Source organism: Gymnoscopelus braueri (genome assembly GCF_963280865.1).
Source record: "Gymnoscopelus braueri genome assembly, chromosome: 14".
Classification (NCBI taxonomy): Eukaryota; Metazoa; Chordata; class Actinopteri; order Myctophiformes; family Myctophidae; genus Gymnoscopelus; species Gymnoscopelus braueri.
In genome coordinates, this window is record NC_137619.1 from 45,132,980 (window position 1) to 45,153,526 (window position 20,547).

The 20,547-nt window shown below is 41.4% G+C and overlaps 2 protein-coding genes across 2 annotated transcripts; one reads left to right on the forward strand and one right to left on the reverse strand.

The window, feature by feature from the left end:
* Positions 1-449: 449 nt before the first annotated feature.
* LOC308100663 (eukaryotic translation initiation factor 6-like) lies at positions 450-1,169 on the reverse strand (the record flags this gene model as incomplete). The annotated part of the gene is made up of 1 exon (XM_080449729.1): positions 450-1,169. The coding sequence occupies one exon, from the start codon at positions 1,167-1,169 to the stop codon at positions 450-452; it is 720 nt and encodes a 239-aa protein (XP_080305855.1).
* Positions 1,170-13,741: 12,572 nt separating this feature from the next.
* LOC308099953 (asialoglycoprotein receptor 2-like) lies at positions 13,742-15,436 on the forward strand. Its single transcript, XM_080448845.1, has 4 exons — positions 13,742-13,908; positions 14,017-14,150; positions 14,627-14,778; positions 15,013-15,436. Exons 1-4 carry the CDS (start codon positions 13,797-13,799, stop codon positions 15,137-15,139), a joined length of 525 nt encoding a protein of 174 aa, XP_080304971.1. The 5' UTR covers positions 13,742-13,796; the 3' UTR covers positions 15,140-15,436.
* The last annotated feature ends 5,111 nt before the right edge of the window (positions 15,437-20,547 follow it).

The window sequence follows — 20,547 nt, forward strand, 5'->3', positions numbered from 1 at the left end:
CCATCACTGTGATGACCACTGTTGTTTCTAAATAACACCGCTCACTTCACACTGGGTGTGATTTTTTAATAGCAAGGCAAGTTGCAGGCGAAGAATATGGAGTATCAAAACCCTGTTTGACGTCATTGTCACTTGTCATGTTTCAGCAACAAACGTTCTGCATTGTTTAGACCAGTGGTTCTCAACCTGGGGGTCGCGACCAGAGGTTTCGATTCAATTATGTCGCATGACAGTGACATCACTGACAAATCCCTGGTATCTTTCTAACCAGCCTTGAGCGTATGGCGTAAGTCCATGCTCGAGCTCACTGTGTCGCATGACAGTGACATCACTGACGAATCAGTATATTTTGTGCCTGGGGGTCCCAGGCACAAAGTATTTACAGATGGGGCTGCAAAACACATGAATTGTGGAGGTCCTTGACATGAAAAGTGTTGAGAACCATTGGCTTATGTCAGGCTGTCGATGGAGGTGGCGCTGTCCTGGGCTTCGTCGGCAAGTTTGAAGATGCTCTCGATGACGGACAGCTCAGTGCTGGTGGTGCCCAGGCCACAGAACGCACACCAGTCGTTCACCACCATGCCTGCCGCGATCACCTCGCTACCTCTGTTAACTGTACCGGCCACAATGGGAACCTGGAGTAGCGACGACAGCTCGTCCTGGTCCTCAATGGATGTCTCAGGATGAACCAGTCCACCACGGTTGGACAAGGCACAATAGGATCCCACCAGCACCTGTTCGGCCACCGTCTGACGAAACACCTCCACCTTCAGGGCATCGGCCACAACCTCCTCTGTCTCCCTGTCCAGGTCGGGGTGGACCAGCGCCACGTGGTCGTTACAGACGATGACGTTTCCCAAGGCGGAGAGTCTCTCTTCCACTCTCTGGATCCTGGCCGTGTCTGGCAGGCACTTCCTCATGTGCTGGAGTTCCAGGTCCGTGGTGCTGCTCGGGACTAGGAGACCGTGACTGTTACCGACACACATCCGCCCGATGATCCGGCAGCCGGCTATGGAGGCGTGTACCACCGGCACGGTTTCTGACAGCTCCCCCTCGAAGACGCTGTAGAAGTTCTCGGAGCCTCCCGCGGCCACCAGGCAGTACGCGTTGGTCAGCTTGGCGAAGCATCCGATCTCGTTGTTGTTCTCAAACACTGCTCTCACAGCCATGATTATTGATGAGTTTAAATGGGCCTGTTGAACGAAAATCCTGTTTTTATTAAGTTGAGTAGCCTACATAATAAACATTTGCCGGTGTTTCGGACCGGGTTATGAAAAAATGTCTTACGTAATGCTGGATTTGCAGGCAGTTTAGGACAGTTTAGGAATGTAGTGGTGTTCTATCAAGATCGAGAGATTATCTTGCCCCATGTGATTCGGAGATGATTTCAGAGTGGAAGCTGTAGAAGGTCTTGAGACTCAGGTGTAAGCTTTGTAAGTGTGTCAAAGAAGGTGGAGGTCTCTGAATCTGCACCTGCCTTTATACAGACTGGCTGGGTCTGCTTGTGTCATCGTGGTTAGGTCATGATGAGTCACCCATATCCAAATATGGAATCCTGGGTCGACCATGTCCAAATATGGAATCTCGGGTCAACCATCCTTGAATATGGAGTCTGCAGGCCTGGACTCACTCTGACCTCTTGAGTACCCATAGCGATCTACTGTAATGCTATATATATATATATATATATATATATATATATATATATATATACTGTGTACATACATCTACTGATGCCTAATCTGGACACATTTTCAGTGATGTTCCTGGAATCATAGGACGTTTCGGGTCTCGCAACATCATACGCCCTCCTCCAGGTGACCCAGCCGGGGCTGATCAGACCCCAGCTTGTGTCTAGATGGCTAGCTAGCTACCATGACTCCATGGCTCCCCTCTTTTGAGCCACAGCCATCTTGAGGCCCTCTCTGCCGCATCGGTGGTACTGCGGATGGCTCTCCTCTTTCTCTCTCCCTCGATGCCTAAACTACTGAAGGCTCTGACCAAGGAACGGGCTGCAAATCCTCTGCACCCAACTTCCACAGGGAAACACCTTGCTCTCCAACCAGCCTGCTGACAGTCGCTGACCAGTCCTGCGTACTTGGAGAGCTTCCTTTCAAAGGCTTCTCCCAAGCGATCTATATATATATACCTATTAACTGAGAACCAATGTCAATACTATCAACAATCTGTCAATTGTGCAATAATCATGTATACAAACTATTCAAAATGGAGAGAATCATGATGTATTTTAATCATAAATGTGGAGAGAAAATTAAAAAGGTAAAGACAAATGGACATTTTTAAAAATGTTTTAATAAAAGAAAAATATATTTTTGATTGGCTGATAAGTATTCATACCCTTTGCTCAGTACTGTGATTGGCCAGCGAGACGCATGATGAAATTCATAACCTATAAATAGCACCACGCACTTCAAAAAAATAACTGTTATTTTTTTGATACAAATAACTGTTATTTTTTTGAAGTGAGCTTCCATCACTATGATATCCACCGCTCATTTCACACTGGGTGTGATTTCGATTAATTTTCTTTCCACATTTATGATTAAAATACATCATGATTCTCTCCATTTAGTTTGTATACATGATTATTGTACAATTGACAGATTGTTGATAGTATTGACATTGGTTCTCAGTTAATAAGGTATGTTTATAAATGGCAGTACGGCCACCCTACTCACTGTACCTTGTACATGTATGTTTAAAATAAAAGCATGAATATTAATCTATTACTGCACAATAACATGGTATGTTTATACATATGAAATACAAATTTATACATAATTATACAATATATGTTGTAGCCCCCCCACCCTACGAGATAGGGGGTCCCTGCTATACATCTCCCGATCAGTTTGGGGGTCACTGGCCTGAAAACGTTAAAGAACCCTGGCCTAGACCTGGTTGCTGATTTCTCTCACAGAATCTGGCAACGCTGCCAGAAACGATACATGCCGCTGTTCAGATGCTTCAATAAAATTATACAGTGTGCTAAAAAAATCCAATCTAAAAAGAATTGATTGGAAAACAACCTGTGATATGTCATTTATATTCCTGAACCGATTAACTGACAAAGGACACAATAGTTCAGAAATAGTGTTTGTTCACAAGCTGGTCCAGCCGGCTGCCATAGACTTCAATGTATTTCACCAAACTTCCGGTTCCAGTTTTCTTCTATCATAGCCTTGTGGCCATGTGCAAGGTCAGATCTTGTGCTGAACGCACCGAGGAGAAGATCCCGGTCAGACAAAAGGGATGTGGTTTAGACAGGAGGATAGAGGTTTGTAGAGGTTTGTAGAATTATAGTTAAAGTAAGAATTATGTCAGGATAGTGAGAGTTAAAGGGATATTTCACTTTAAAAAAAGAAAATTGGTCATTTTATCGTTTACTCAGGCTTTTGTGAGCCCCCCAGACAGTTTTTAAGTTGCTTGATTCATTTAGATATTTGATATTCATTTTTATCAAACACGCCCCCTTCTTATGTTAATTCTTAACATGTTAGATTCATCAAAAACACCCGTCCTTGGTTCTGGTGACTCATCCTGCCCTCCTAATACGTGAGGGGGCCGAGTTTTTTTTATTACCTTTTTCATTTATTTTATTGAATATTTTTATTGTATTGAATATTTTTAATTGTCCAAAAAAGATATAAAAAATAAATGAAAAAAGTAGTTGAAAAAACACGGTCTCCTCACGTATTAGAAGGACAATATCACTCACCAGAACCAAGGACGGGTGTTTCCGATGAATCTAACATGGTTAAAATGGAGTTTGAAATTATAATGGGTTTGTATATGAAGTGTCTGATGAAATGATGAAACATGGATATCAAATATCTAAATACTGAATCAAGCATCTTAAAAACTGACTGGGGTAATCCTAAAAAACCTGAGTAGACGATAAAATTACCCACGTTTGTTTCTAAAGTGAAATATCCCTTTAAGTATGGCAAGGTTAGAGAGTTAGAGAACAGGGAATGAATGTGGACAGAGAGATCCTCACAGGTATAGAAAGTAAGATAAAGCCAAGATCCTACCTCTCTGCTTTTCAACTGGCATTCAATGCATTGATAGCATCCGAATGGGGTACACCGGGCTAGGTATTGGTTTTGTATGGCGGAGATTTAGGGACAGACATGCACGTTAGTACCCACTATTGACCATATTTACACAGCTGCCATTCATTCACAGGGCATGGGATAACCTCACCCTGTGAGGGTACTTGGGTAGGTTGGCCATATTTTCAAACCCCCAAACTGAGACCCTTAAATGAACGCATGACCATGCATGCATGTTCATGCATGTACAGTATGTGCAGACCATAGGTGTTGTCTTCAGGATGGGGAACAATTATTAAACACGCACCATTTCACATGAAAATAGAACGTCTGAGATATAAAATGAGAGATTACTTTTTAGTGTATGAATCTGTCATTTTTACCAAGTTTTTATTTTGCAGAGGAATTTTTGCTCTCCTGTAAATTGAGCGCGCACACGATGGTCTGGTAGTTAATGCGATGGTTTACATGCAGCATGTTCCGGAGGAACTGTGGTTGTACAGTTGGTAGATCAATCAATGTCAAACTATCGAAATACACCTGAAACCATAGTATGCATTGCAAACATGTGATAACTGTAAAAAAGAGTTTGCATAGGATATCGTTTAAAATAGTACTTTCTGAAATGAAGAATTTCACTGTAAGAGGATACAAAAAAGAGGATTGTACAAAGTACAATAATACGCAAGCATGCACAAATTATAGCGTTTATGCAATCTAGCCTTAGCCTAATTATGACACCCAACATCACCCCTCCCACAATTCACACCCACCCACACAAGATACAGCGATGACATCCACACGAATGCACGTGTTACACAGTAGTGTGAATAACCAAATAAGCCAAAGGCTTCTGTTCTGGTAACGTGACCACAGTTCGGAGACACCACACAAAAACCGACACAGAGGCAGAGTAATCTAAAGTCAATGTTATTTTATTTAATTAAATACCAATAAAAGCAGAGCAATGGAATATGGGGCAGGGGCGTAGGAGGGGAATGTATGAGTCCAATGTCTCTTTTGGTTGGGGTGGGGGGGGTGGTTGCCTTTCAGAGCCGTCCAGGGTTAAAAGCCATTAAAAGCACAGTAAGAGGCAGAGTCATTAATGCCATAGATCCCAATATTTAAAATCCAGATAAAAGCAAAGTTCATTTGTGTCTTGTGCATGGGGTTTTACTTCCCTTTCCTGGGGGACCGATAGGTTCCTGACTAGGTCCAAGGCCTTTCTCTTCTGCCCTTGCTGTAGGTCTGTGCATCTCTGCGTCTGGGCAAAAACCCTTCTAACTCAAAGAGCCTTCCAGCCCAGCACCAATGGCAGCCTGCAACCGAGTCGTTAGCTCATGCCCTGTACCAGCTCAACTCACTTGCCCAATTGGGAGTCATCAATGCTGAACAACTGACTGGCTTCCAAGGCGCTGCAACTCAAAATTAAATAAAGAAAATCATGCATGCACAGATCTAAAGGCATAAAATACAAGGCCAGCTATAATGCAAAAAAGTCTGTCAGCATCACACACACACACACACACACACACACACACACACACACACACACACACACACACACACACACACACACACACACGTTCACATCGATGAGTAAAACCCACATCTAAAGGCATGAAACACAAGGCCAGCTATAATGCAAATAAGTCTGTCAGCGTTACACATTTTCATGTGAAATGGTGTGTGTTTAATAATTGTTCCCCATGCTGAAGACAACACCTATGGTCTGCACATACTGTACATGTGTGAGTGCATAAACATGCGTGCATGGTCATGCGTTCATTTAAGGGTCTCAGTTTGGGGGTTTGAAAATATGGCCAACCTACCCAAGTACCCTCACAGGGTGAGGTTATCCCATGCCCTGTGAATGAATGGCAGTTGTGTAAATATGGTCAATAGTGGGTACTAACGTGCATGTCTGTCCCTAAATCTCCGCCATACAAAACTAATACCTGGTTTTGTATCACTCACACACAGACACACACACACACACATACGCACACGCACGCACGCACGCACACACGCACGCACGCGCGCGCACACACACACACACACACAGAAAGTGATTGAAGAGATGAAGATATGACAAAAGATGTCGATAAAGACATGGCTGTAAATTATGTACTATATGCAGGCGTTGAAGCTGTGTAGTATGAAAGCAGAACTCATCACCTGACAGAGAGACATAGAGATGGTTTACTGTACTTTAAAATGAAAGAACAACAGATTCTTGGCTGTGCGACACAGTGTATATTTGGACAGTTTCTCTCCGGTCGAGCTCTCCGAATTCACTTTAATGATCACATCTTCCAAACCAACGACCTGTCTCTTGGATCCAGTCCCAACTAAATTACTTAAAGAGGTCCTGACCCCGGTTGGTGCATCCCTACTCAATATGATCAATATGTCGCTGGTGACGGGCTACGTACCACAGTCCTTTAAGGTAGCTGTCATCAAACCTCTCCTCAAGAAGCCTACTCTCGACTCAGGCATTTTGGCTAACTATAGACCTATATCGAACCTTCCATTTCTCTCTAAAATCCTTGAGAAAGCAGTCGCCAAGCAGTTATGTGACTTTTTACATAACAATAAGCTATTTGAAGCTTTTCAGTCAGGATTCAGAGCACACCATAGCACTGAGACGGCATTGGTGAAGGTCACAAATGACCTCCTGATTGCATCCGATAACAACCTTCTCTCTGTACTGGTTTTGTTGGACCTCAGTGCTGCATTTGATACTATTGATCACCATATTTTGTTACAGAGACTAGAGCATTTGGTTGGCATTAAGGGTGCTGCATTGAACTGGTTTGAGTCCTATCTGTCTGACAGATTTAAATTTGTAAACATTAACGATACACCCTCATTACGCGAAAAGGTTAAATACGGAGTCCCACAAGGCTCTGTACTTGGACCAATACTATTTACTCTATATATGCTTCCTTTAGGTGAGATAATTAGGAAACACTCTATAAATTTCCACTGTTATGCAGATGATACACAATTATATCCATCGATGAAGCCAGATGAAACAGATCAACTGGCTAAACTTCAAGCATGTCTTATAGACATCAAGAGTTGGATGACCCGTAATTACCTACTCCTCAACTCGGACAAAACTGAAGTTATTGTACTTGGCCCTAAGCACCTCAGAGATAAATTAGCCGATAAGAATGTTACCCTAGATGGTATTACCTTGACCTCCAGGGCCACTGTAAAGAATCTGGGAGTCACGTTTGACCAAGATATGTCCTTTCAGTCCCACATAAAACAAATTTCAAGAAATGCCTTTTTTCACCTGCGTAATATTGCAAAAGTTAGGCACATTCTGTCCCAAAATGATGCAGAAAAACTTGTTCACGCATTTGTTACTTCTAGGCTGGACTATTGCAACGCTTTATTATCAGGCTGCCCAAGTAAGTCCCTAAATAGCCTGCAGCTAGTCCAAAATGCCGCTGCGCGCATACTGACAGGAACCAGAAGAAGAGATCATATCACTCCTTCATTGGCCTCTTTGCACTGGCTCCCGGTTAAATACAGAATAGAGTTTAAAGTTCTCCTCCTCACATACAAGGCTCTCAATGGACAGGCACCAGTATATCTCAAAGAACTCATCGAGCCCTATAAACCAGCCAGAACACCATTGCGTCCACAGTATGAAAAAATGCTTACGGCTCCAGGAAACCCCAAAAAAATTAGAACAGGAGGCAGAGCATTTAAGAGCCGTTTCACACTCAGGTCCCGGGTGCGCGCTCCAGACCGCTTGGCTAGTGTGAATGTACCGAATCGACCCGCGAAACGGGTAACCGTTCCGTTCCCGAAACCACCTCCGGAGGCAGTTTCGGATCCGGATCATGCGTTTTCGGGTACGGTACGCTGCAATGTGAAAGCAAGCGTACCATTAGACGGAAGTGGCCCGCTATTTGGAATAGGTGACGGTATATAAACTCGACAAAAACAGCCAACAAAAACACTGCTCTTCTAGCCGGTGCTACTGAATGAATGAAAACGCCCCAGAATGCATTGCGCATTTAAAGGGATACTCCACTTTCAAATAAAATAAACATTAAAAATATATATTTAAAAAAAATTAAAGAAGTTATGGCAAAATCACGGCCCCCTCACACATTAGAGTGTGTTAAGGTGGGCTGGTGCATATTACTCTTAAGGTGGAACATAACAATTGAAATAATAATCAACTTATATTATGGGAGCCTTTCTAACAATTTTACTCATTCAATTCTGAACCGATTCTTAAAATTAAAAATTCTCTATTATAGCTGTGAAGGGCCTTCTTTCATGTCTATCAGTCATGAAACATTGGCGGGTCTCCATCGCGCATTTCAGGTGCGCGAGCAGCGCATATAGTATATCTTGTGGGTATCTTGTGGAGTTTCAGCTACTATGCATCCCAGAAATATATAGCTTATAAGGCTTTGTAATTTGAAATTTGTAAGTAAATATGGTAACTCATTTAGATGTAGGCCTACGTAGGTTTATAGTTTCCCAAGGACTATAGCCGTTTCATTCATGATGCAATTTCTCTTTCATAACAGATACATACATGTGCCAGATAATCCCCACACCAAGAGAGTCAAAAAAGAAAAGACGTTGGATTGATGTACTTTATTTAGACATGAGACATGAGAAACAGTACATGGAAGTACAATTCACAATACAAGGTTTCAGTCATTCAGTCGGACTTCACTGTATAGGCTATAGTTGCCTTTTCATAAATGATATATTTTTGTACTTAAGCTGTCGTGAAAGTTTATAATATTTAGAGAAATTTAAAGTTTCAAATACAAAAGTATTAGTAGTTGTGAAGGTTAGCAAATTGGACATTTAGACTGAATGTTTCCTGTATCCTCATCTTGCGCTAATGCACACAAGTGTTTCACCAGGTTTTATTTGTGTTGTTTCTCATAAGCGTACATCCGTTGTCCGTCAACAACACAGAAGTCTGTGGCTTGACTTCTGTGCGCTCACTGTGTTGAGCGCTCAGTGCGTTCTCCCCGCTTCGGGGCGAGGCTCCCCAAAGACCGTGCACTTACATAGATCGCCTCCCCTCCCCAGCATAGCTCTCCAGCCTATATTTCTGCGCGACGACCACAAATATTGTCGCATAGTTGATGACGTCTGTGTCCACAGAAGAAACACTATGTGCATGCCGCCACCTATAGGATCGGGGGTATACATGCAAGTGTTCTCTGATGCGATTGGATCTTGGGCAGTGTGAATGCTGGCCAGCCAAGCGTACTGGGGAACGCTTCGATTCAAACGGATCCAGTGAGAAACCGCCCTAAGTTTCAGGCACCTCAGCTGTGGAACCTTCTCCCAGTCTCAGTCCGTGAAGCAGACACACTCTGTAAATTTAAGACTAGACTAAAAACCTTTCTCTATGATAAAGCCTATAGCCGAAGTGTATAGACTCAGTCACCCTATAGTCATCCTCTCCCCCCCCCCCCTTTTCCTCTCTCCTCTCGTCCTCTCTTTTCTCGTCCTCCCTTTGGTTGTGTGGGTTTGTGTCCCATTGGTACAATCGTAATTAACCCTGTACGGATTCACGCTCTAGTAAGGCCTGCCACTAATTCTACAACCGGGGACCCGCTCCCCGGAGTTTCTTTTATTTCCCACGTCGCAGGTCCATGGACCCCCAGCTGCGGCTCAATACTGTGACTGCGGACCGGGCCTCTCCATGGAGCACGACCGTGGATTTCTACTACATTACACTATACCACTACACTATACTGTATATGATCTTAACATTCTTTTATTATACCATTATATACTGCATACACACTATTGCTGTACTATATTATATTATCATATACTATCTTACACTATTATATTTGCTACTATTGTTATTGTTACTACTTGCACTGTATCTCTTTCTGTCTCTCCTCTGTCTGTCTCTCCCTCTCTCTCTCTTCTTTCCCCCGACACGGTCGAGGCAGAAGGCCGCCACCCTAGAGCCTAGGGTCTGCCCGACGTTTCTTCCAGTTAAGAGGGAGTTTTTCGTTGCCACTGTCGCAAAATTGCTTGCTCAGGGTGGGATGTCGGGTCTCTTCTCTACATGTAAAGTGTCTTGAGACAACTTGTTGTGATTTGACACTTTAATAAAATTGAATTGAATTGAATTGAACAGATACATATTATAATCAGCCATCTGGCCTGGCTGAGACAAAAAAAGAAGAAGAATGACATTACATTAGTGTTTACATTGTCCCGTTTATCGGAAGGCTGCTTGCATTTACTTAATGGGAAGTTTGCATGGTAGAACAATAATACTTCACTATTCTTTCAAAGCATTCATCATCATCTTCCTCTTTTGTGACTTTAAGTTCTCCAACAAGTTGTAGAGCACATGCAGTTTGACAATGAACTACAATGCCTGAGGACGTGTATGTTAATAGCGGGCCAGGTCTGACGAAGAAGGTCAGAGGAGAGAGACAGATGGAGATGGAGGAGAGAGGAGAGAGAGAAGACCCCATCTATGTGACTGCAGACGACCTTGACTCTGGGACAAAGCAGGATGCTGCACAGAACAACACAGCACACAAGAGCAGCATGGAGGTAAAATAAAAAAAAATATGTACAAAGGTTACCTAACACGTGCATGGATGTTACACAAGGACAGTGTATATAGTGGACGTCTGGAGAAGTGGGTAAACACTACTCTTTCAAAAACAATTCAAGGTGTCATACTATACATGAACATTGCCCTGCTTAAAATAATAACAATAATAAGGGTAATAAGGGTAATAAGGGTAATAATAATAATAATAATAATAATAATAATAATAATAATAATAATAATAATCAGAAACAGTGACTCTGAATGCTACTCTACATTAATTTCAGCTCAGTCAATTAAGAATATAAATGACTTACAGCATACCATCAACATCATTTTATTGTCATCGTCACTTATTTTGGGACAAAACTCTAAAAACCTAAGGTGAGTGTGTCTTAATGTTGGTGTCGTATGTTTTTCAGGCTGTGAAGAGTCAAAGCAGAATGGTTTCAAAGCTGTTGCAGTGTGTGTGGGGCTGCTGTGTCTTCTCCTATTGGTTGGCATACTGGTCATACTCTGTGAGTATCATTCTATAAACACTATCTTTACTGTGGATGGATGTTGATTGAAATACTTTGGGCTCTATTGTGAGGCAGGTGGATTGGTGTGAGGCATGCGGTGGACGGGCATATTTAAAATGTCTGTAGGCGAAGTGTCTTGTTTTTCTGGGCCTGCGTGTTTGGTGTTTAAGGACTCATCGTGCACAGGTGTGGGCGGAGAGGTGTATAGTTGACTTACTGATTAGTTAACTCACACTGTTATATTTGGATCATAGCCTGACATCATTGAATCTTTTCTTCAGGTGTTTATGTACAGTAGTGTTTAAAGAGTGAGAGAGACACATTTTTGCGAGTCCAGTATAATCAGAGCATACTCAGGGACTACAGTCCAAAATATAGACAATATTTCTCATGGCCATGTATGCACCAACCCCCCCAAAAAATAACTGCTGTATAGGACCTCCTAGACCAGAGCTGTCAATGTGGTGGCCCGTGAGACAAATACAACTCGTGTAGGTGTCCTCCTGCGAGAATATGTGTTGAAGAAGAACACTATGAATCTGTATCTGATCCCAGGCCATTCTCTCGTTTGGTGTCTGCCACTACTGCTGCAGTAGCATGCAGCTTTGTTGTAGGTAGCCTATAGAAAATAATAGACAGCAGTTATTGTCACTTCACACCTCCAATCTCCCAGATGTGCGTCCGTCAACCCGTTGCGTTGGTCTCAGAGCGACGCAGTTCATTTCTCCTCTTTGCAGTCCGTGTCCCTATGGCAAAATGATGGTAACTCTTATATGCATCCCATGTCTATAATGCATTATAAGCATACTTAGAATGCATATTCTGCTTTTAACTCATAAATACTCATGTGTAATTACATTCCTGAAGGCGTAGGCAGACACTTTTTGTGTTGTTCTTTCATACATTCAATGCAATTTATTTTACTTTAATTGAAGCACCCAATGATTACTTATACAGTGACATTTAATCATGCATTATAAAATCATTATAATGTATTACAACAAAGTCAAGCTAGATCTCAGCTGTGCACTGCACATGCTGAAATCCAGCCTATTTCTATATCTTCATAAACAATCAGGTGCAATTGTGTAGTACTCTACATTTGTATTATTATTTGTTATTTCTACATTTCGTTAGCCTCATAGCATAATTGCCTAAGTCATATTTTGGCTATAACTCTACTCTTCTAACACTGCTGACTCACCCTGCATTATTGCCTATATCCTCAGAATGCTTGTTACAATCTGCCTAAGCCAAAGATGTTACTGAAGGCAGATAGTTTTGGAATGTAACAAGCATTCTGATTTCCATTTTACAAAACTTTTACTTCTGCTCTACTACATCTCAGACGAATACTTTAGTTACAAGTTACTTTGCAGATTTTCAATATTTATTACAAAACATATATTAACCTCAAAACATACATAAACTTTGGCTATTTGAAAATAGCCGATCTAAAAGTCGTCGCACTGCGACACGTTGTGGGCTTATAGATCTGCTATTTTAAAAAGATTTCTATACATTTTGAAAAGCATATTGAGTACTTTTACTTTTGGTACTTTAACTACATATTGATGCCAATACTTTTGTACTTTTACACATGTACATTTTAAATATCAAACTTTTACTTGTAAGATTATTTTTACATTGTGGTATTGATACTTTTACTTAGGTAAAAGATGTGAGTACTTCTCCATCACTCCCAGTATGCAAGTCCTTCTCCCCCGGTGATGGTATGACACTCCCCTTTCCATTTGATTGGTCATGATTGAATCCACCTGCAACATGATAATATATTCAGTGATCTGATCCTTCCTGCCTCATCATTGGCTGCAGGTACTCCACCCTATTGTTATACATCAAATGTCTGTCAATTTGATGTGCACCCAACGCCCCATGTTGTGGACTGCTTTTCATGCCAGTTCACCTGTTTCCCCAAAATAGGGCCCTCTCTGTATCATTGATGTCAAATGAAGATAACTATCAACCAAAGTTGAATGTAAAACTCATCAGTTTGTTGATTCTCCTTCTTACAGGTTTTGTATTGATTAAAGAGAAACACAACCTGCAGTCCAGTTTTGACCAGACCAGACTCAAAAACATGACTGAACAGAGAGACAAGTTGCAGACCATTTTTGATCAGTTGCAGACCATTTTTGATCAGTTTCAGACCAGACTTGACAACATGACTGAAGAGAGCCCCGATCTCCAGAGATTACCGTAACATTGCACGGAACGAGTGCACTTCATTCCGTGGATAGCCGCCTCGGAACTCCCGAATTGCGTGCATATGGTACGGCGCTGCCTTTGTGACAAAACCATTTCGGAGGCGCGCAGTCACAGGCGAATTGTCCCCCCGTGAAGGACCACCGAGGGAGCTAAGGCGACCGAGTTGCCGTCCTGAACGGTGGGACATTCGCCTGTGCCTACTCAGCGCCGTTTGAGTTATGTACCGATAGGCACAGAATCGTAAATTTTATTGTGCGGACTGCTCTGCTTCCGGGTTTTTCCGTGTTGCGACTGGTTACGCCCACCGTGGGACTCGCCGTACATATGCACGCAATTTGGGAGTTCCGAGGCGACTATCCACGGAATGAAGTGCACTCGTTCCGTGCAATGTTACGGTATTCTCTGGAGATCAGGCTGGAAGAGAGAGACCAGTGGAAGACCAGTTTTGACCAGTTACAAACCGAACATAACCTGAATGAACTGAAGAGGCGTAATTGTGGTCAGTGAGATATCACAGTTTTTTTAATACATTCTTATCATGTTGTTCATCATTTGTCATTCATCTGAGCACATAAAAACAATGTCTAACATTATTTTTTGTTGTTAGAATCACCTGGATTTACACTTGGTGATGGTGTGTGCTATTACCTCTCTACTGAGTGGAAAACCTGGGAGGAGAGCAGACAGTACTGTACAGGCAAACAATCTGACCTGATGATCATAAACAGCAGAGAAAAACAGGTACAGTATGATTGTGTGTGTGTGTGTGTGTGTGTGTGTGTGTGTGTGTGTGTGTGTGTGTGTGTGTGTGTGTGTGTGTGTGTGTGTGTGTGTGTGTGTGTGTGGGTGTGTGTGCATGTGTGTGTGTGTGTGTGTGTGTGTGTGTGTGTGTGTGTGTGTGTGTGTGTGTGTGTGTGTGTGTGTGTGTGTGTGTGTGTGTGTGTGTGTGTGTGAGAGAGAGTGTAACGCATGACAGACTTATTTGCATTATAGCTGGCCTTGTGTTTCATGCCTTTAGATGTGGGTTTTGCTCATCGATGTGAACGTGTGTGTGTGTGTGTGTGTGTGTGTGTGTGTGTGTGTGTGTGTGTGTGTGTGTGTGCGTGTGTGCGTGTGTGTGCGTGCGTGTCCATTAGTGCATGCTGCTATTCCATTTTGTTGGGACATACATCTATTGTACAGATTGTACTTCAGTAACCAGCTGCTTTTATGTCCAGGACTTTGTTGTCAGACTTGTTGACAGAGTTGTTGGCAGATATGTCACCACCGACGACGTAAACAGAAACCAGAGGGTGTGGGTGGGAATGACTGACAGAGAGACAGAAGGAGTCTGGAAGTGGGTAGATGGAAAACCACTGACCACAGCAACGTAAGACTTGACCATCATTCTTCTAGTCTTCGTTTCATCAAACATTTTTAACTACATTTCACATATTTCATCCTAACATCTTTTTCAAAATGGTATTAAACGCTATAAATTATCCAGTTAATGTCTATGTCATATCTATAACATCATTTTGAAGTTATATTAGAAAACAAAAGATTTAGAGAGAAGAAACATTATTGTGACGTATTGTGATGTATTAAATGTTCCTACTTCTAGGTACTGGCGCCAGTACCATGGTAATCCTAGTGGTGGAGGAGAAGACTGTGTTGAGTTTTTTGACGGGGAATGGAACGACAGATCATGTTCTGGAGCTAACCGTTGGATTTGTGAAATAGTTATCTAGAGAAATCCTCATCTTCACAATGTATCAGTTATGTGGTGTATTGGTACAACTACATGATGGTGTGTTTACATCAGTGGTGGAAAGTAACTAAGTACATTTACTTAAGTACTGTACTTAAGTACAATTTTGAGGTATTTGTGCTTTACTTGAGTATGTCCAATTTCCAATACTTTTACTTCTACTCCACTACATCTCAGAGGCAAATATCGTACTTTTACTCCACTACAATTATTTGAAAACTTTATACTAGTTACTTTGTAGATTTATATTATTATTACAAAACATACATTAACCACTTCAGCCCTATTTACATTTCGGCCATTTGAAAATAGCCGATCTACAAGCTCACAATGCGTCGTGATGCGCCGCATTGTGAGCTTGTAGATCTGCTATTTTCAAAAGACTTTTATACATTTGAGAACTTGAAATGGGACATTCTGCGTAATGACTACTTTTACTTTTGGTACTTTAAGTAAATTTTTATGCCAATACTTTTGTACTTTTACTCAAGTACATTTTGAATTCCGGACTTGTAACTGAGTATTTCTATATTGCAGTATTGATACTTTATATCAATACTGCAATTATAAAAATACTTTATAAAAATGTGAGTACTTTTTCCACCACTGGTTTACATGTAATAGTTTGTGTTTGCTTTGTCTGCCTTGCAATTCTACCCAATATGCACTGTAGACATTACTTAACCACTTAAAACCCTCTATTAGTAAAACGGACCAGAGTTACAATTGTACTTGGACCATGTTTTTTCTGGGTACATCAAAAATCTTCACGACACGATGTGAGCTTGTAGATCTGCTGTTTTTGACAAATGTTCCCCCCGGAATAGGCATGCTGCGGTTCAAGAGGATATTTTATATTCATATTTTCATTATTTACTTAAAGGGGAGACTATGCAATGTAACCTGTAATAAATTAATAATAGCCATCTGTTTCATTTGAATACCATAGACAGATAGATCAATAAAGTGTTTTGCATTCAGTGTTGTATTGTGATGGAACTGGGTTTGGTCCAAATCAGTCTATTAAAACAGCGAATGTTATAACACACTATGAATGAAATAGTACATGAACACAAATTACTGACTACACTGTACATTACTGTTAAATTTCAGATTAATCAAATCAAAGTTCTGTTTGTGACACCAGGAAGTTGATATGAATTGCTGCACCCCTATGTTAAAGAGTAAACGTTTGTAACAAATGTTGTTCCCCTTAGGGGAAGTTTTGGCTTCCTTATGTAAGGCAACGGATACTGTAAGGAACAACTTCAGATATTTACATACCAGTCCATAGCTACACAACTATATCAGTTGCCTTTTTAAAATAATTATATGGAAATTACTTAAAATGAGAAGTTCTGAAAAGGCAGCTGTACAGAATTGCACAGTGATGACACCAGTGGAGGAAGTTCATAGTTTTACATACTGTAATGATGGTAGGCCTACTTGGTACAATATTGGCCTATTTTTTTATTTTTTTATTTAAACGGATCCCCATTAGCTGATGCCTTAACGTCAGCTAGTCTTCCTGGGGTCCAAGACATTAAAATACATTAACAAAAACATTCAACATATCAGAGTGTATTACAAAGAAATACTAAAAACAACAAAAACGAAATAATACATTTTACAATAGGCGATAATCACATAAAAAGAGATACCGACATGGATACAACAGGTATGTAAGAATAGATGTTACTGTATGTTTTGAGTATACATTATATGAGGTCGAAGTTTCCTTTTAAAACTGACTTTTTCTCTGGTGTTGCGAATCTCACTTGGAAGACTATTCCAAAGTACAATTGACCTATAAAATGCAGCTCTCTTCATGGAATTGGACTTTGGTAGAGGTAAAGGTATCTGTCCATCACATGCTCCACGAGTGGAGTATGTGTGAATCTCTGAGCAGCAAGTTATATTATTATAAAAACAGATTGGAGTCTGGGTATTAATGACTCTATGAAAATATGTAAGTAAACAAAGCAGAAAGTATTTATTTTACACTTGGCCAAGCAAGACGTTCATGCATATCTTTCACACTTGTTCTATAAGAACAACCCAGAACTAGTCTGGCAGCCTTATTTTGTGCAACTTGTAATTTTTGAAGCATAACATTAAATGCAGATGACCATACTATTGAGCAGTAATCTAAATGACATAAAACCAGTGAGTTTGACAAAACAGTTTTGAAGCTATAAATGTATATTGTAAATATCTAGCATTCAAGTCTTAAACAATGACATGTATTAATGATATTTGATATAAGTATCCTAGTATTTGTTTATAGAGTGGAATTCTAACTGCTCTATGGAGGTGGGGCAGATGTAGCTGTTTGACAGTTTCCACTCTCCTCAATCCAACAGTTGAACTATTTTCTACTATTTTGAATGTTATTATAAAATATGAACCTACCACACTAAGACAATTATACCTGTTGTCAATTACACTATCCAGTTAATATTGCTTCCCCCCAAAAATGCCCTGAGTGTTCTGGAAAAAAAACAAAAAACAGAAAAGAATCCAGGACACCAAGAGGACTGAAACGCAACGATTCCTTTAAACAAGGCACATTCAAGTTAAGTATTGCAAGGTTTTTCAGCACATAAATGTTTAGTATATTCTTATTTTAATTGTTCCATTACAATGTTTTTGTTCATATCAGTGATTTTGTAAACACAATGTTAATCAGAACCCTACATGCATTGACTGGAGTTCCCCCTCGGGACCTTTCTAGCCTAGGCCCCCTCCTTTTTCCCCTCTTCACCAAATATCACCAAACTTAGTGAGCTTGTAGATCCACTATTTTGGTCACCCAGGGTTCATGTGATTAAAGCTATGACTAATGGAGGCAGCCTACTCTGTTTCTCCAAGTCCAAAAAAGGAATGTAGAGGTTTGTGCTCTTCCTCTCTTACTCTCTGAGAATGTGCAGTGGCAAAGATCACCCTCCATGCCCAGCTTCCCTCCGTATAGACGCTTGGCAAGCCATTTGTACTGACTGAGGTGGATTCAAACCCCTAGACTCCACAGTTGTGGACATGTCAATCGGGCCAACGGTGCTGAAGATTAGCTGTACACAGACGGACAAACACTCACACACACACACAAACACACACGCACACGCACACACACACACACACACACACACACACACACACACACACACACACACACACACACACACACACACACACACATACACACACACACACACACACACACACACACACACACACACACACACACAAACGCACGCACGCATGCACACAAAAGTACGGACAAGGGCGAATACATAGTCTTGGCCACACCTTCGGCCTGGCGGAGACAAAAATAAGGTTTTGTAAAGGTGTTCTGAACTTGTAGATCTGCTATTTTCACTATTAAATAGGGCTGCTTAGTTACCCACATAGCAGCCGAGCAGTGGTTTGTTGGTGGAAGGCATAACTCGCCCCTAGGGCCCACTGCTACCTACGAAGCCTCACCTGTTAACCTTGAGTCACAAGACTCTAGTTTGCTGCCACGAGGTGGGCCAACAGAGGCCGTAAGGTGAAAACATGACCAAAGACAAAAAACTCCCATATTGTACCTACTCTGGACCTCTGACATAGACCTACTGCACATATAAACGCTCCGTTTATACTAATACATTTGAAATCTGAGGCTTTTTGTAATTTTAAATGCCAATTGTATATAATAATTGCTGCTATTTGCTTCAAAAATCTTTATACCAACCAAGTATGTAACCTTGCCAACATGTATATATATAACTTTCTAACAGCAAATGAATATTAGTGGTTTTATAAGCCAGTTTTTCCACGTTGCAATGTGACATAGCTCTGTTTACAGTGTAAACTTTACACGATGCTGTAACCCATTGAACTGTACATACGTTTCCCATTTTTACAGCTTGGCAAAGCTGTCAATAAACAGCAACTCTGCAACTAGTCGTCACTTTCTCGTTACTTTCTCCCTTTTCTCCCTATTGGCTAAAGGCCAGCCAATGAGGGGTCACCAGTGGCTTCGGTCCTCCCATAGACCAATTATTTGTTTACCAACATTGAGACTGGATGCACAGGTGATTGTTTCACGCAATCAATTCTCAACCTGTTGTTTTGGGGTGCGATGGTTTCAGCACACCCCAACCCCCTCTTGTGTGTTGGCTAGTGAGGCGCGTCCTACCGAGACCAGGCGCGTATCGTCATTGGGGCCAACGAGGCCATGGCCCGGTCTGTAAACCCAGCTTGTCCCTGTGTAGGGGCAAGATCCAGGGGAAAAAACTAAAAATCAACATTAGCAGCCCCATCACCCTATTCTGTTGTAGCTGACCACAGAAAGTTGACTTTGTTTTCAAGTGGGGCTCATTTGCATTCGGCCGAATTGTTAATGAGTGGCCATTAAAAAACAGTTTAGCTGTCAAACCGGTTCTGGCCCGGTTCTGGCCCGGTCAACGTTAGACTCCACCAAACGCCACTGACCGAGACCTGATAGAATGGGTTTCATTGCGCGCATACTGGTTGCACACATACTGGTTCTTATCAGTGTGACGTCGTCTGTTAAGGGGTCTATACTCTGAACCAAGCCCCCAGAACCGTGGTAGAACAGTGAAGCTGGCTTCGCCTGGTGGTCAAATCTGGTATTGCAAGACTTTGGTAGCCAAGCTGCAAATGATGTCTTGTTTTTTTTTTTCTGAAATTGTATTATGCTTTTGACACTTGCTTTGGCAATAAACATGTTTCCTCATGCCAATAAAGCTCCAATGAATTGAATTGTGACACACACACAGCACACTCTCACTCTCTAGGGCGCGTGCGCGCATGCACACACACACACACACACACACACACACACACACACACACACACACACACACACACACACACACACACACACACACACACACACACACACACACACACACACACACACACACACACACACACATCCCACAGCCCCACCTCATTCACAGTGCTGCACTCAGCTCTCTTTGCTTGAAAACAGCTGTCACAGAGTTACAATTTGCGGTTGTTAACTTGCAACAAAATGATGAGTGCGCACAGTTTCTGTGAAATGGTTTTGAGTGACAAATATGAGGTGCTTGGTCAAAAGTCTAATTATTGCACTTCCTCTTTCCATCTCTGACAATTACAAATGAACGAGTTAAGTAAAAAAAAAAACTAAAATGAAGGTTGTATGGAGTAATGTGGGTTGTATATGAGTACAGGTTTTATTGGGAAAATATCACAAAAAGGTACAGAGGTTTGACAACAATAACAAAACAGCTCAAAATAGAATGAATTCAAATATAAAAAAATGCTTGAGTCGCTGAAAGGTCAATGATCATATATTACTGTACTAACATTAGAAACGCTTAAAACAATGTGATACATTAT